The 13694-nt window shown below is 33.3% G+C and overlaps 1 protein-coding gene across 1 annotated transcript; it reads left to right on the plus strand.

Annotated features, from left to right (window-relative positions):
- Nucleotides 1–1879: 1879 nt before the first annotated feature.
- LOC145571474 (putative sodium/metabolite cotransporter BASS4, chloroplastic) lies at nt 1880–10025 on the plus strand. Its single transcript, XM_081630511.1, has 14 exons — nt 1880–2122; nt 2937–3042; nt 3796–3903; nt 3983–4050; nt 5149–5227; nt 5337–5395; nt 5486–5554; nt 6639–6752; nt 7053–7074; nt 7482–7549; nt 7888–7973; nt 9176–9305; nt 9575–9676; nt 9798–10025. The coding sequence occupies exons 1-14, from the start codon at nt 1937–1939 to the stop codon at nt 9870–9872; spliced, it is 1272 nt and encodes a 423-aa protein (XP_081486637.1). The 5' UTR covers nt 1880–1936; the 3' UTR covers nt 9873–10025.
- Nucleotides 10026–13694: the final 3669 nt, after the last annotated feature.

Raw genomic sequence — 13694 nt, forward strand, 5'->3', positions numbered from 1 at the left:
AAACTAAGCTATTAAATGTTTGAATTGGTAGTATGTTAGTATCTACCTTTCCAAAGAGTAATGAAAGGGATAATATAACTAGTGCTAGTGGAAGTCATGTTATTAATATAAGTCTATGCTTTCATGATTAAACCCCTTAATTGTTTCCTAACTGCTCATTTACGGTTGAACTATAAATGATTTACTTTCTCACTTCTTGGATTTGGTAGGTTGAATAAATCAAAGATGATACGAAGATATTGAGCTGAGATTAGTTGATTATCCAATGAGATTGATACATTTGTTGGGCACTATATATATCATTGAAGCTAAAAAGAAAAATATGTAATAATTATGAGTCGTACGATAAGTGTTAATGTCAATAAACGGTGGTAATAGTATTGAATATATGTGTGAATAACGTCATAATGAAACTCACTTTATGTAAATCATAGATAATTTAGGCATAAGGTATGAGTTTAGAATAGTTTATTAAGCCCATTCTTTATGTTTGATAGGCGGAAGGTGGGTTTAACTCATTCCCATACTTTAGACATTAAATAATTGAAAAAAAAAATCATTCCATAATCATACCAAATATATGAGATTAAGAATTAATTAAGTTCCAAACTCATACCACTACGGCTTCATTTTTTTATTTCAACTTCATACCAGTTTGCGACCAAATGTCTCCTAAGTCCTAAGTAAGTTTCCATTAAAAGGTCTTGTTATTCTCGCTTTTACATATTAATATACAATTTAAATACTTTTAATTTGGTAAGAACAAGTAATATCTAGAAACAAGAAGTTAAATTTAGTAAAGATAAGTTTTAGTTAGTTTTAGTTTTAAAGAACAAATTAAAGTATGATAGCAAATCAGTAAAAACGATGTAAGTTTATTAGAAATAAAAATTGAAATATTTGAATTTGTTGCTACAATGGTAGATGATGTGATGAAAAAAATAAAATAAAGAAATCTATATTTAAAGAGTGTAACGTTCATATAAAATAATATGAAAAGGGCTTAAGCAACCCATGAACAAAATGAGAGTTCTACCATACTAAAAACTAATTGGTGATGGGAGTAGCTTTATAAAATATGTGTTATTTCTCCAATTCAAGATAACTCATTTATGGAAAACAAGAGGGTTTCAAAAGTGAGCATTGTCTCATGTTGGCCATAATTTGAAAAACTAAGAGTCTAAGAAATAAACCATCATGATTTGGGCCTTTGGGCAGAGACTAGTGGTGGATACAAGGGGAGTTCAAGTGAATTCATTGAACCCACAGATTTTTTTTGTAAAAGAAGTTTAAAAGAAATACTTGTTTGTATTAGTACGTGTAGGTGTGCGGCTCAATAGTATTTTTATCTTACATCCTAACTGCTAGGCTATAGGAGACACACTATGAGTTAATGTTTTGTTTTACCAGAGCTTGAAGAATCTCCAAATATATCATCATCGACATCAACATAAGGTATATTGTATTTCAATTTCCACGTAAATAAGTTTAGATTAATATAAATAATTAAAAATCAGGTGAAACGAAGAATTCACTTTCATAGATAATTCTCTTTTCTTTCCAAAAAAAAAAAAAAAAAAAAAAAAAAAAAATTCTCTTCACAAAAATAGTTTGGATTAAAATCCTCTCATTGAAGGTTCCTCATCCTCATATCTCCCTTACCCTAACTTACCAAAATCTCATGGGCCGCTAAATCCAAAAACAACTTGTCCATTTTTCCACTACAAATATGGACCACCAGGCCTGTCCCCCAACTTTAGAGCTTGAAGTCCAAATACAATCATCTATTTTTAATTAATGCCTTTATTTTCACACAATTTCCAAACAACAACAACCAAATGACGAAAAGACTAAAATACCCTCCATCTCACTATTTGGCATAACATTTGAGTAGTGACCTCTCCGTTATTTTACCCTCTCTCTCCTCAATCTGACAATGGCGGTATCAATGGAGGCGGGAACTGCCGTTATCCTCACTCTCTCTCCTCCTCCTCCCGTCGCCGCCATTTTCCGTCGTCGATTTCCGATTTATCTCGGAAAATCGTCGCTATTTTCCGGCGTTTCTCTCTCTACTCGTTCTTCGATTTTTCGCAATGCTAACTTCTCTCGAAGGTGTAGTCAGGTATTTTGTGATTTTTTTTTCGATTTTTGAATTTCGTTGTTTATCGTTGTTGCTTAATTCTGTGAATTTTGAGGTAATTTTATGATTTTAGGGTTTCGATTTCGTATTTTCATTTATAATTGAAGAATGTGGGTTATAATGTGTTAATAATTGTTTGCGGTTGATTTTGTAAGCACAAAATTTCAAAATCTTATGATAATTACATAATTCTGTAGTTCTATGTGATAATTTGAGTGAACATTGTGAAAACTCTGTTTGATATTGCTATTTGAAGGATTTAGTATTGTAGCAGTGTGTAATATTAGCTTAAGAATTTAAGATCAGCTAACTTTGTGAAAGTGATGTTAGTTATACTACCTAAACAACTTCCATTAAACGTTTTACAATAGGTTTCGATGCCGTATTTATAGGCTTCATTATTAAAATTGAGTTCATTAGGATCCTTAGAAATCATATTTTCATCTATGATTATTATGAGCTAACGGAACATATTGTTAATTTGAAATGAGTGTGTGAGATTGGTGCTGAGTGTAAAACTGGTGCCGAATGAGGACCTAAAATTTAACTAGGTAGATTTTAATTTAGAGTTAGTGAATATTTTCGATGTTTGTTGCTGTTAGATTGGTGTATGGCGAGATGCTATATTATGCAGCATGATTGTCATTCTTGTTTTGAAGGTTTCCGAGGAAGTTAGGAGTACAGTGCTGATATTGTTATGATAACATTGTTTATTGCTTGGAATTGTCCAGATATTAAGTGTTTTTTTTTTTTGAAATTTGTGGCGTATGGTAATAATGTATTGGTTTTGTTTCAGGGTGATGTTTATGGCAACAGCAAAAACATAATTTTGACTCCTATGCCTGTTCTAACTTTCATGAAAGGATTGTTGAAATTTGTGCTTTCTAACTTTCTGCCGCTAGGTAAGTTAATTTCTATGCGTGAAGTATAAAGTTATTGAGAATTTGGGAGTGTTCTCTTCAATTGCATTTGACATGTTTGAACTTGTATCTGAAATCATCTAAAACTCAATGTTATGAATTAAAATTGTGCAGTTTATCTAAACTTGTATGAATCACTCTGAATATTTTATTTTTTTTGGAAAACAACTTATAGCTCACATTTAGGAATTTGGATCGTTTGAATGAGTAAAATTTGATTTATGATGGTTGATTGTAGATCTTCTGTACTGTTGTGTTTGTTGAATAATTCCTGATACATGAAACACTAATTACAAAGTGCTAACAAACCTGTCTGCTTATTAACAAGTTTTGAGACGACAACCTTAAGGGATTGGTCGCCCATGATGGCATTTTCTAGTCTTTGTGCTAGTCTTATGCTTACTATTCAGCTGGTTTTCATCATCAAAAGACAAAGCTGGAAACATCCTTAACTGTTATTGCTGCCCCTGAGATATTTTGGAATCTTGGCAAGATATAAATTACAAATTCACAAGTTTGAAATATTACTGGCCTTATTCTGGCACATAACTTGTTTTATGCTTGCAAGTTGCAACATGCATGGGCTTCCACTCAGTTTGTCTCAACCTAGAAAGCAGATAATAATCTTGCTGCATGTTTTCCGCTACTTCTAGCTCCTCAGTGTTTGAATACCTAGTAGTATCTTCCTCTAATAGTTTGTTGTTAGTAATTACCCTGCAAACCAAACATTTGCAGCTCTTGTTGGTGGAGTAGCACTTGGGTTCTACAGTCCTGCATTGGGTTGTCTAGCACACAAATATTCCTTTTCGAAATTCATCACCTGCTGGCTTTTCTTTTTGTCTGGTAAGCTTTTGTAAGTTCTGTATCATCACTTTATGGTTTTGGGCAAAGCTGTCTAACTCTGAAATGCTTCTTGTTTCAGGACTGAAATCACAAGATGGTGATCTTAAAGAAGTTGTTGAGGCTTGGCCTGCTTTTTTGTATGGGCTTGTATGATCTCAATTTTCTGAATTTATACTGTATGTTGAAAGTTCTAACTCTTTAGATTTATTGTTCAGTCCAGATATGATATGTCATTGGCTTGTGCACACTTGGAATTTCTTTTATGGTTTGAAAATTGAAATATATCAATATACAAAGTATGTGTTTTCTTAATAATTTTGAATTGGTAGAATATATTCTTGGTCATGAAAATTTTCTGATTTAGTAGCACTCTCTCTGAAGTTCTGGTTGTGGTTTATTGAGCTTATTTTTAACAAAAAACGAGGAGAACATATGATTATAAGAAAGTAAACAAAAGATGCAAATAGGATCCCTCTTACCAATTGAGTGAAATAGCATTATGAGCTAATTATATTACGCTTACATGTTTGACAAATAGGCATGAAATTGCACTAAGTGAATTAATGAAATTACAACACAAAGACAAATTATTAAAAGTTGTTTTTATTTTTTAGGGCGTCTCATTTAGATATTTTCTTTGCATAGCTGCGTGTATATTCTATTTTTGTCTTCCCCATAGCTGCTTTGTTTGGCCAAAATTTGGCTCCTTGTGCATCTCAATTTCCACGTGTTGAGAACAACGCTTAAACCTGAAAGTAAATTTGATTGTGTTTCAAGTAGAATGTCTTAAATGTTTGGAGTCAAGTGAACTGTTACAGATGACATACCCTTTCAAAACCATGGTTTATTGGATGTGCTCTAAATTTATGCTTCAATTGCATTGTTCCACTTGTGTCTGATGATTAGAAGTAGGGATTGAGAGGAAGTATTTCAAAATCATAAAGATTACAGAAAATCTGTAACAATTGTGTATACAAAAACCTTTTGACCTTTTTTTTTTTAAATAAAAATAAAAATATATTTTATAGTTTTATGTGATGCTGGTGCCAAAATTGCTTGGCGTTATAATGTGGTCTTGTTGCTAAGAGGCTTGTTTAAGGATCATCTCAAAGTAATTGTATACGGTTCTTTTCTTTCACATTTTGGCTTCAATTTTCCTTCATATGTTCTCTAACTTGTTAAAAATGTTGAGAATCAAGGCTTGGGGAAATGATGTTTATAACTGTTTTCTTTGTTATCTTCTAGGCTTCCATCCTGCTGATCTGTCCTATCTTTTCAAAGCTGATTCTTAAAGTTCCAATGGTACCTCAGGAGTTTATTACAGGCATGTATTGGCAGAAACATAAAGTGCAGATGCAGTGTATAAGTGCTTATTTTAGTCAATGCAATTGTGCGATGCATCTAACTTTTTTTTTTTATGACTCATGGGACAGGCTTGGTGATTTTTAGCTGTATGCCTACGACATTGAATGGAGGAGTAGCACTTACACAAGTATCTGATTGAGACATTGAGTTTGATTGTATGAGCTATAATCAAGTATCTGCTAGTTATTTTAACTCTCTATCTTTTTTGTAACACCAGCTTGTACGTGGGAATTCTGCTTTGGCTCTTGCTCTGACGGTAGTATCTGTTCTTTTAGGCATTTTGACTGTAAGATACATTCTCCCTTAGTCTCCCCTTCAAAATAATTTAAACTCTCTGCTGTCATTCTGGATGTCATTCTATCAATTTGTATCTGTATATTCATTCATCCCCTGTCTGAACCTGAATTACCTGACTCTTGAGAAAGTCTGTGTAGTAGTAGACTAGTAGTCTCATGCATCAACACACATCATCTATGTCTTTTTGAGTTTTTTTATTTTTATTTTTAATTTTTAATTATTTTTTATTGTTTTCTTCCTTCCCTCTGTCTCCTTCTCTCTTTTTTCGTTTTTTTTTTTTTTGGGGGGGGGGAGGGGGGGGGGGAGAAGGGGGTGGGAATAGGAGCAGCCTTGTGACATTGAGCAAGGGTTTGGAGTTGCTGACCTTGCTGTCCTAGCTGATTACCTGCCAATGGATAGGAGAGAGACCTGTCAGTACGTGCTTATGCTATAAGAATATCAACTATGTGATAGTAACAGTAACCTTGTTAAATGACTAAATTGAGTTATATTGGTAAGTGAAATAATTTTATAAGGTAATTTCTATGTTCCATTTTTGCACTCAAAACACAAAGTATCACTTTAAAAATTAACTTTAGATTTGGATTGAAGAAACTTGATTTGAGTTCTATGTGTAAGTAGCTCTTGCCTCTTGCATTTTACGAAAAACCTGGTTATGATCTATAATGCTACCATAGTAAAGCAGGCTGATGCAACCAAACAATTGTCTTAATTTAGTTACAAACTACACAGATCCTTTTTCTTAAGTTTGACTCAAAGGATTCATAATTTCATATGCTCTCATCGATACCTATAACTTATGTTAGGTAGTCAAAGGGCTTCAGCTTTTTGACATTAACATAAATGTTAATCCAATGCCTTTACAAAATGGTTCTGCATGGCGGGGTAAGCTGGTGTCAAATACTCAAATGTGTGCTACCTTACTTTTGCTGTGACAAGGAGGATGTTTCTGGTTGACTCATGATCTGAAACCAGCAAGTGATAGTTATTTCACATTGATTGACATTTTAATGCATTAGGTTGATAAATACATTGTATTCAAATTTTTTTTGAAACCAGCTTTTATATTGTAGGTGCCTCTCTGGATCACAAAATTATTTGCTGATGGATTTAGTGTAACAATTCCGACTTGGCAGCTGTTCCAAAGTCTTCTTGTTACCCTTATAGTCCCTCTCATTCTGGGAAAGGTTATTTGTGCTTCAGATTATGGTTTTCGGTTAAAATTATGAAAATTCTGTACACTTGATAGTGAGAAAGATTATTTGATGATAAAGACTACCATTAATTTCTATTTTGATGATTAGCTATCCTATAATACCTACTTGCTTGCTTCAAATTTTCTTTAAAATGCCTTTTTTTTCATGCTTGATGTAGTTATCATCTTGTTTAATTTATCTAAGAAACTTCAAGGTTTCTTTCTCGGTAGTAGTATAGATATTTTGTTTAATGGTGCTTTATGCATCTGAAGTTGACTTTTTTCTTTTCAGGTTTTGCGGAATTCATTCCCTGGTAAGATTTTCTCTCACCTTAGGCTGGGTTCAGCATGACTTTTTGGGTTGAATTTAATAAGAAAAGGCTATCTTTTGTTTTTTCTTCCTTTGGGTTTGGGATTCCGGGATGGGATCATGGAATATTGCTGATGAGATACTGATTTTTGATTGAAAATTCTTATGCAAGTGTGAAAGGTTATGTTCCTCTGACTCTAAATTTGAATTCATGAAAGATTTTGACCTATGCAAGTTTTGAGGGCGAGGTTTGGTTCTGCAACATTTAGCTTTGGTTTAGGAGGAAATTAGGGAACTAGGCCTCGTTAAAGTGCTAAATGGTAGATAGAGAGAGGTCAAAGGTGTTTACATAATTATCTGTGGATGGTTCTTTTCCATTCTGTTTCTTTCAATACTTTGTTGTTTTAACAGGTATGGCAAGATATGTTGAACAGAATGACAGGATTTTATCGTTCACCACTTCGATTCTCCTTGCTTTTGTAAGTCCTGAATTGTCCTTTTTGTGGTGCTAAATAGTTTATTTGACGTGGGAATGCACGTGATACTTTTCTAGGAACATAAAATGAGTCAAATAGCATATGAAGTCTTTTCCATTAGAGTCTGAGACATTAATGTACAAAAGTTGGGGATCTATGTGTTTTACGGGGGTGTCTTGAGCTTCATATGGAAATGTTTTAACATCATGGTTTCAAAGTGTAAAGTTTTAATTCTTGAACTTAGGTTACCTTTTATATGAAAAAATTGTGGGCAAGTTTGTGTCTGGTTATTATTTGTGTTTGTAGTTCATATATTGAGCTCTCTTTTTACCATGATTCAGTTTCCATGGATGCAAGTCGGCAAGTCAAGACAATTGCTTCTGATGGTTAAGCCTGCAACCTTTGTTTGTGCTATTGTGCTTGGAATGTGAGTACATTTTTTTTAAATGCACTTGCTCTTATATTTCATATTCCGTAATATGTAAGATAGTATTTGACTGTAATTTAGCATTACTGGATTGAAGTATCTTCTGGGCACCACTATCCTTGTGTTATGGTTTTTCTCTTATCTACACTGGCACAAACACTTTTTTTTTTTTTTTTTTTTTTTTTTTTTTTTTTTTTAAAGAGGTCTGATGTCCTTAATATGATCATATTTATTCAATAAGGTGCAATTATGGAGAAAATGCTCTGTACACCCTCAACATCAAGTGTCAATCCTCTATCTTGATATTGATTTGAAACTAATGAAATACATAAGCTCATCCATTTAGAATAGAATCAATAGTTATTTGAGGTGTTGGACAGAAAACCATATGATTGCTATCAAGTATCATTGACTATTTGACTGTCTTCCATTGCCTACATTTCCCGATGCAGTTGGCACTTGGCAGTAGCTTTTCCATTCTGAAGGTTTTGGGAAAAAAATTGCAAATTTTCTTGAACATATTTATTCTTTTTCATTCAAAAACAATTTTTCCTGGACAGGTAAGTAAAGACATAACAACTGTTTTCTTCTCTTTTTCCTTCAAGACATAAATCTCTTTGTTACTCCTCAAGATCATTGAATAGGGGGACCTTTTTTCATTGCCTTCTCCAATCTACCTTATTATATTGCTTTGTCATCATCTCTGCTTTTTCGCAAGCTGGGTAATTTTGGAGGAAATTACAGTTAAATAACAAAAGGTTATGAAACAGCCACAGCTTCAATCTCTATCAGTTGGTATCAAGTTTGTTTCTCTACATTTTTTTGGATTTGTTCAGCCATCTAATAGTCTATCACTGAATCCAGGCCCCTATCAATGATCCTACATTGTTTCTGTGTAGGCCATGACCCATCTAACATATTATCAAAGAATTTTAATCAATCTGAACAGGAATTGAACAATTTAGAGGGCATGGAACTAGTAAATTTTTTAGCAATTACTTTAATTACAAACAACGGATATTAATTAATTTTGCGAAGTTTCAACCTTGTACATATGCTCTTAGCATTTGGTTCTCTTAAACTTTCATTATATTTGTTCCATGACACTTTTCTGACTGAGGGCTCATTCATGTGTGTATACTTATTCTGTTGTCCCGAGGCTAAATTGTTGAATATTAGGTTAATTAATTTTCTTGCTGCAGACTTATACATCTGAGCTTTATAGTGTTTAATGCCTCCTTGGTGAGAAGTTTATCTGTTGGATCAACTTCCTGGAAACCAGTATTTGAGAAGCAAGCAAATAGAAGGGCTTTAACGCTCGTTTGCAGTCAGGTTGGTTGATATCTTTGCTGTTAACTGTTTATTGGTTTCCATCTCTATGGTGTACTTGGATTAGGAGAAATTTTTATAAGAATTTCTCTAACTATTTGCTCCTCATACATCAATTTTTTTTCTAACATTAATTATTAATTGTATATGTAAAAAGTTGGCGGAGGGGTATAGACTCTGTTGATTGTAAAGATAGGCAAGTGGATGATTATTTCCATAATCCATTTTTCTTAGGTGTATGCTGATTTCTTAAGTGATATGTTTTGTTATAGAGATCCTTGCTTATTGCAACAGCTGTGGTGGAGCAGCTTGGAGGCGTGTTAGGTGAAACTGGCTTGCTGCTTCTGCCTTGTGTAGCTGCTGATGTGAACCAGGTACTTTGCCCAAACTGATACCTTTATTTAATGTAGTAATTGATGCTTCCTATTTCTTGTTTGCGAGCTGAATAATTTTTGAAGGAGTAATTTTATAGTCATTTTTGTACCATGTGTGTAGATCATAATTGATTCACTTCTAGTTAACTTCTGGCTTCGAAAGGATGAGCCATGTGACATTGAGAAGAATACGTGAAGCTTGCTTGACAGAGTATATTGATTGCTAAGTTCCCTTCCATCTCATTTTTTGAAAAAGTAAATAAATGTATACAAGAAATTTTTTTAAAATCTTCAAATTCATATATTGTTAATTCTTTTCATAATTATATGCAGAATTATTCCTTCTATTAGTTACAAGGACCCTTTAATGAGTTTAGTTAAGCCTCTTACCCTCAGTTGGCATTATCAATTAGTCAAGCTCACCAAGGGTATATTTTGGCTTTAGTTGAATGTTAGTGTGAGCTTGTAAACTAGACTCTTTGATCTCAGACTTTGACTGGATGTCTCAAAGGACTGAAATTTGAAATCTGGACTGAGGAAGTCAAGTCACTTATTAAGGATAGGTAGTGTGATATCAGAGTTCATTCTTAACTCTTAAGAACCCATTTCTTTTATAGTTGAACTCCCTCACCTGAAATTAAAAGTCATGTTTATAGTGTAATTTGTCAACCAAATTCAGATGAAAAAAGTAGTTAGTTCAGTGACTATTACCAATGTGAGTGACCACTTATCAGGATTGTGCAAAATCATAAGAATATTAAAGTCGAAGAGTATGAATTTAGCATGGCGTTGAATAAATGAGACACTCTAGGACATAGCATAGCACCATGTTGTAGACATTGAATCATTGATGGCTATGTTCAAACTTTAGGGTGGGTCTTGATGGCTACCACACACTAGGATTGATGTTGAACACTTGAAGGCTGAGCTTTTACTACTCTAGTGTATACTCTTCTGATTACAGATTATAAATTTTAAGAGTGTGAGTCTGAATATGTTTTGGTCTCTGAGTCAAGTCAGTGAAGTTTGGGCTTAACTGATTGTTAGATTTGTTTTACACGTGGGCTTTAATGATAATTAAGGCCATTTCATTCATTTAAAATCAGTTTTGTGTGCTTAACATCTTGAGTTCATATCAATAAAGTTTGGAATGCATCTTTTCCAGATTTTTTTGTGTTAGGTGACACACTTTGGCGAATGAAACCTGGTTTTTAGTTAGCCTTGGAACTCTTAGGCTTAAAACAGAGTAGAGATTTTAATTTTATTTTTTATAAACGTATTAAGAATTTTATAAACACTGATATAGTTTAGACGATGACTTGGCCTCTTAAGCTTCGAGTAGACGAGTATTCTAGGCAATAATTAGTTGGAGATGCCATGGCCCACTATGTGGTTAGTTATGTGAACAGATAATAAGAGAACATGGTTAGATTGATTCAGTGCGAAATTAATACCCTCTTGTGTTTGAAAGAAGGGAGAACATGATTTATTAATGTAGTCTAGATTTATTAGAATATTAGGGCTAATGTAGCCTAGAATGCTATCTTTGCGCTAGATTTAGGGGCTTGTAAAACATAGTACTGCTTTTGTGCTTGCCAATCTTTTCAGGATTACTTTACTGCTATGTAGAAATATTGTATTTGAAGTTGGCCGGGAAGGAGATCCAGGGTCGATTTTTATTTTATGTTTTATTTTTTATTTTAAAAAAAGAAGTTCGCGGTGTAGCAATGTTGCATGCACTGGTTGTCATGAAGGTTACCCATCTATCATAGGCAGATAGTACTTCATTATGTTAAGTGTTGCTGAGTTTATCTCCATATATGTTATCAGAATATACTTTCTTTTAAAATAACCTTTTATGAAAACATAATTAAAGATACTAATGGTCAAAATATGTGTTAGCAAAAACATGTCTAGTCAAAATGATGTACTACCTCCGATTACTTTTATATGCAACTTTGAAGTATTATTTATGAGATATAAAATATTCCAAAGTTTCATATAAAAGTCATCGGAGGTTGTAACTAATAAAAAAAACAAATTAAGTATTATATATACATAGGATAATGATATTGGATAATTAGGAACTATCTTATCCTTAACCTCATTGATTAAAGAAGATGAAGGAAGTTAGTGTATAACATTCTTCTTTTGCAAAAATACTGAAGTATAAAAATCTTGTTTATAATAACTGATCTCTGTGGTTAGTTTTGCTTCCTAAGTTGTAAAAGAAACAACAGTTTGATATGATGGAACATGGAATAAGCTGGTCAAGGTTCTGGCTGATATGTTCCTATTTAGTAAATTTTTAAGCCAGTACTTTTAGAATTGAAAGTGGCATTCCAAGTAGGTGTTTAAACTATGGCAGATATGGGTAGATTATGTTTTTTTTAGCACTCTATGATATCTTGTATTTAGAAGGAAAGGAGTGGACGATACTCTACGAAGATCATTTATTTATCTCCTAGGAATCTCACTATGCTTGCTTTTCTTTCCTGGAATTTGTGGCTTTGATGTGTAGTTTATTTTAAACATTCGCATGATCAACATGACTTTGGTAGGACGGATCCTTATATGTTGAACCGCTATGCTTTTAGAATGTCTTTATGCTATTATTTTTCCTCAAGTAGATGATTTTGGAATTATAAGCCTATGAAACATAAGTTGCAGATTTCTCATGTTGCAGATTACAACTCGAGACACAACATTTTTACTTAACCTTTTCTCACATTCCAATGGCGGTGACCACATAACGACTTTGTTTTAATTAGGTTTTTTCTACCCATTGCCTTTTGCTTTAGTGATCATGCATTTAGGCATCTCAACTTCATAGACACCCCAATAAACTCATTGTGCTTGATTTGGCTAACTGGGTGGTCACAAGTCCCAAACACCCTCGTGCCCAATTTGTTACCAATAGATTAGAGTGTTCACTTGTAATTGCCATTGTTGCAACGTGCTCCCAAGAACCTTTTTTGCTTTAGGGTGACGCTTTTGCCAGATAGGCAAGAGTTCACCGCACAATTCAGTGCTAAATCACTCGAACAGCGGGCAGTTGGTATAGTAGTGACATACTAGTAAACCTAATAATAAATCATTCTTACTAGAAAATGTGACACTTTTTTTTAATTTCCTAGAATAGCGTAAGACTGTAAGAGATAAACAACTTTTGATTCCAAACAAGAGTAGGTTTTGTTGTCCACTTGAACAACAATATAGTATGGCGACTATGGTCTTAGTTGGCCGCTAATTATGTGTTGTTTATTGTGTATTATCACTTAAAATATCATGATTATGTAAGTGAAAGTGTTGGACTGAGTGTAGCTTCATGTTGAGGAAGAAATGCTTACTTTTTGATAGCATAAATTCGAGTTTAGTTGGTCAGGGAATTTAGAAACCTTCGGTGTTGTTGCCGTAGTGCTGTATACATTGGTTTAGTGGACATATTTGCAGTCATGCCACTTTCCTTGCTTTGTCCTGAATTTCAGCTTAAAGTATATTGGTAGTACAATGAATCTTTCCAATAACTCCAAATGAAGTTAGAACTATACTAAATTGCGAATTTTATGGCTGAAATAAGGAATTTCTTAATAGTAAGATTTGGCTTTTTTGGATGTTTTTTGGGCTCCTTTATTTCCTCCCTAACGATAGCTTCTACTCCTATTGTAAAATTTTATTTCCTAGTTTGATTTAATTCATTAACCTATCTTTGAATAAGAATAAGAATAAGAATTCTATGGATGTGAAGTCCCTCTAGTAGTCTCATGTATTGATCACCTCTTAGTCTAGTACAATAATAGACATAGACCATAGGGAATATTATTGCATGATCATTATTAGGCAATATAAAGGACCCTATGTTTAATGATGATTGATGAAGTCTTATAATAAGAGATCATATAAGCTATTGTTTAATCCTTTGTATAACAATCATTGTCAATTTTTTATTTATTTTTTCTTTTGAACAATTATGACGCTTATCTTAGTGTAGTAGCTCCACCCATTTTAAGTCCTTCCT

The sequence above is a fragment of the Chenopodium album genome, chromosome 12, assembly GCF_948465745.1.
Source record: "Chenopodium album chromosome 12, dcCheAlbu1.1, whole genome shotgun sequence".
Taxonomy (NCBI): domain Eukaryota; kingdom Viridiplantae; phylum Streptophyta; class Magnoliopsida; order Caryophyllales; family Amaranthaceae; genus Chenopodium; species Chenopodium album.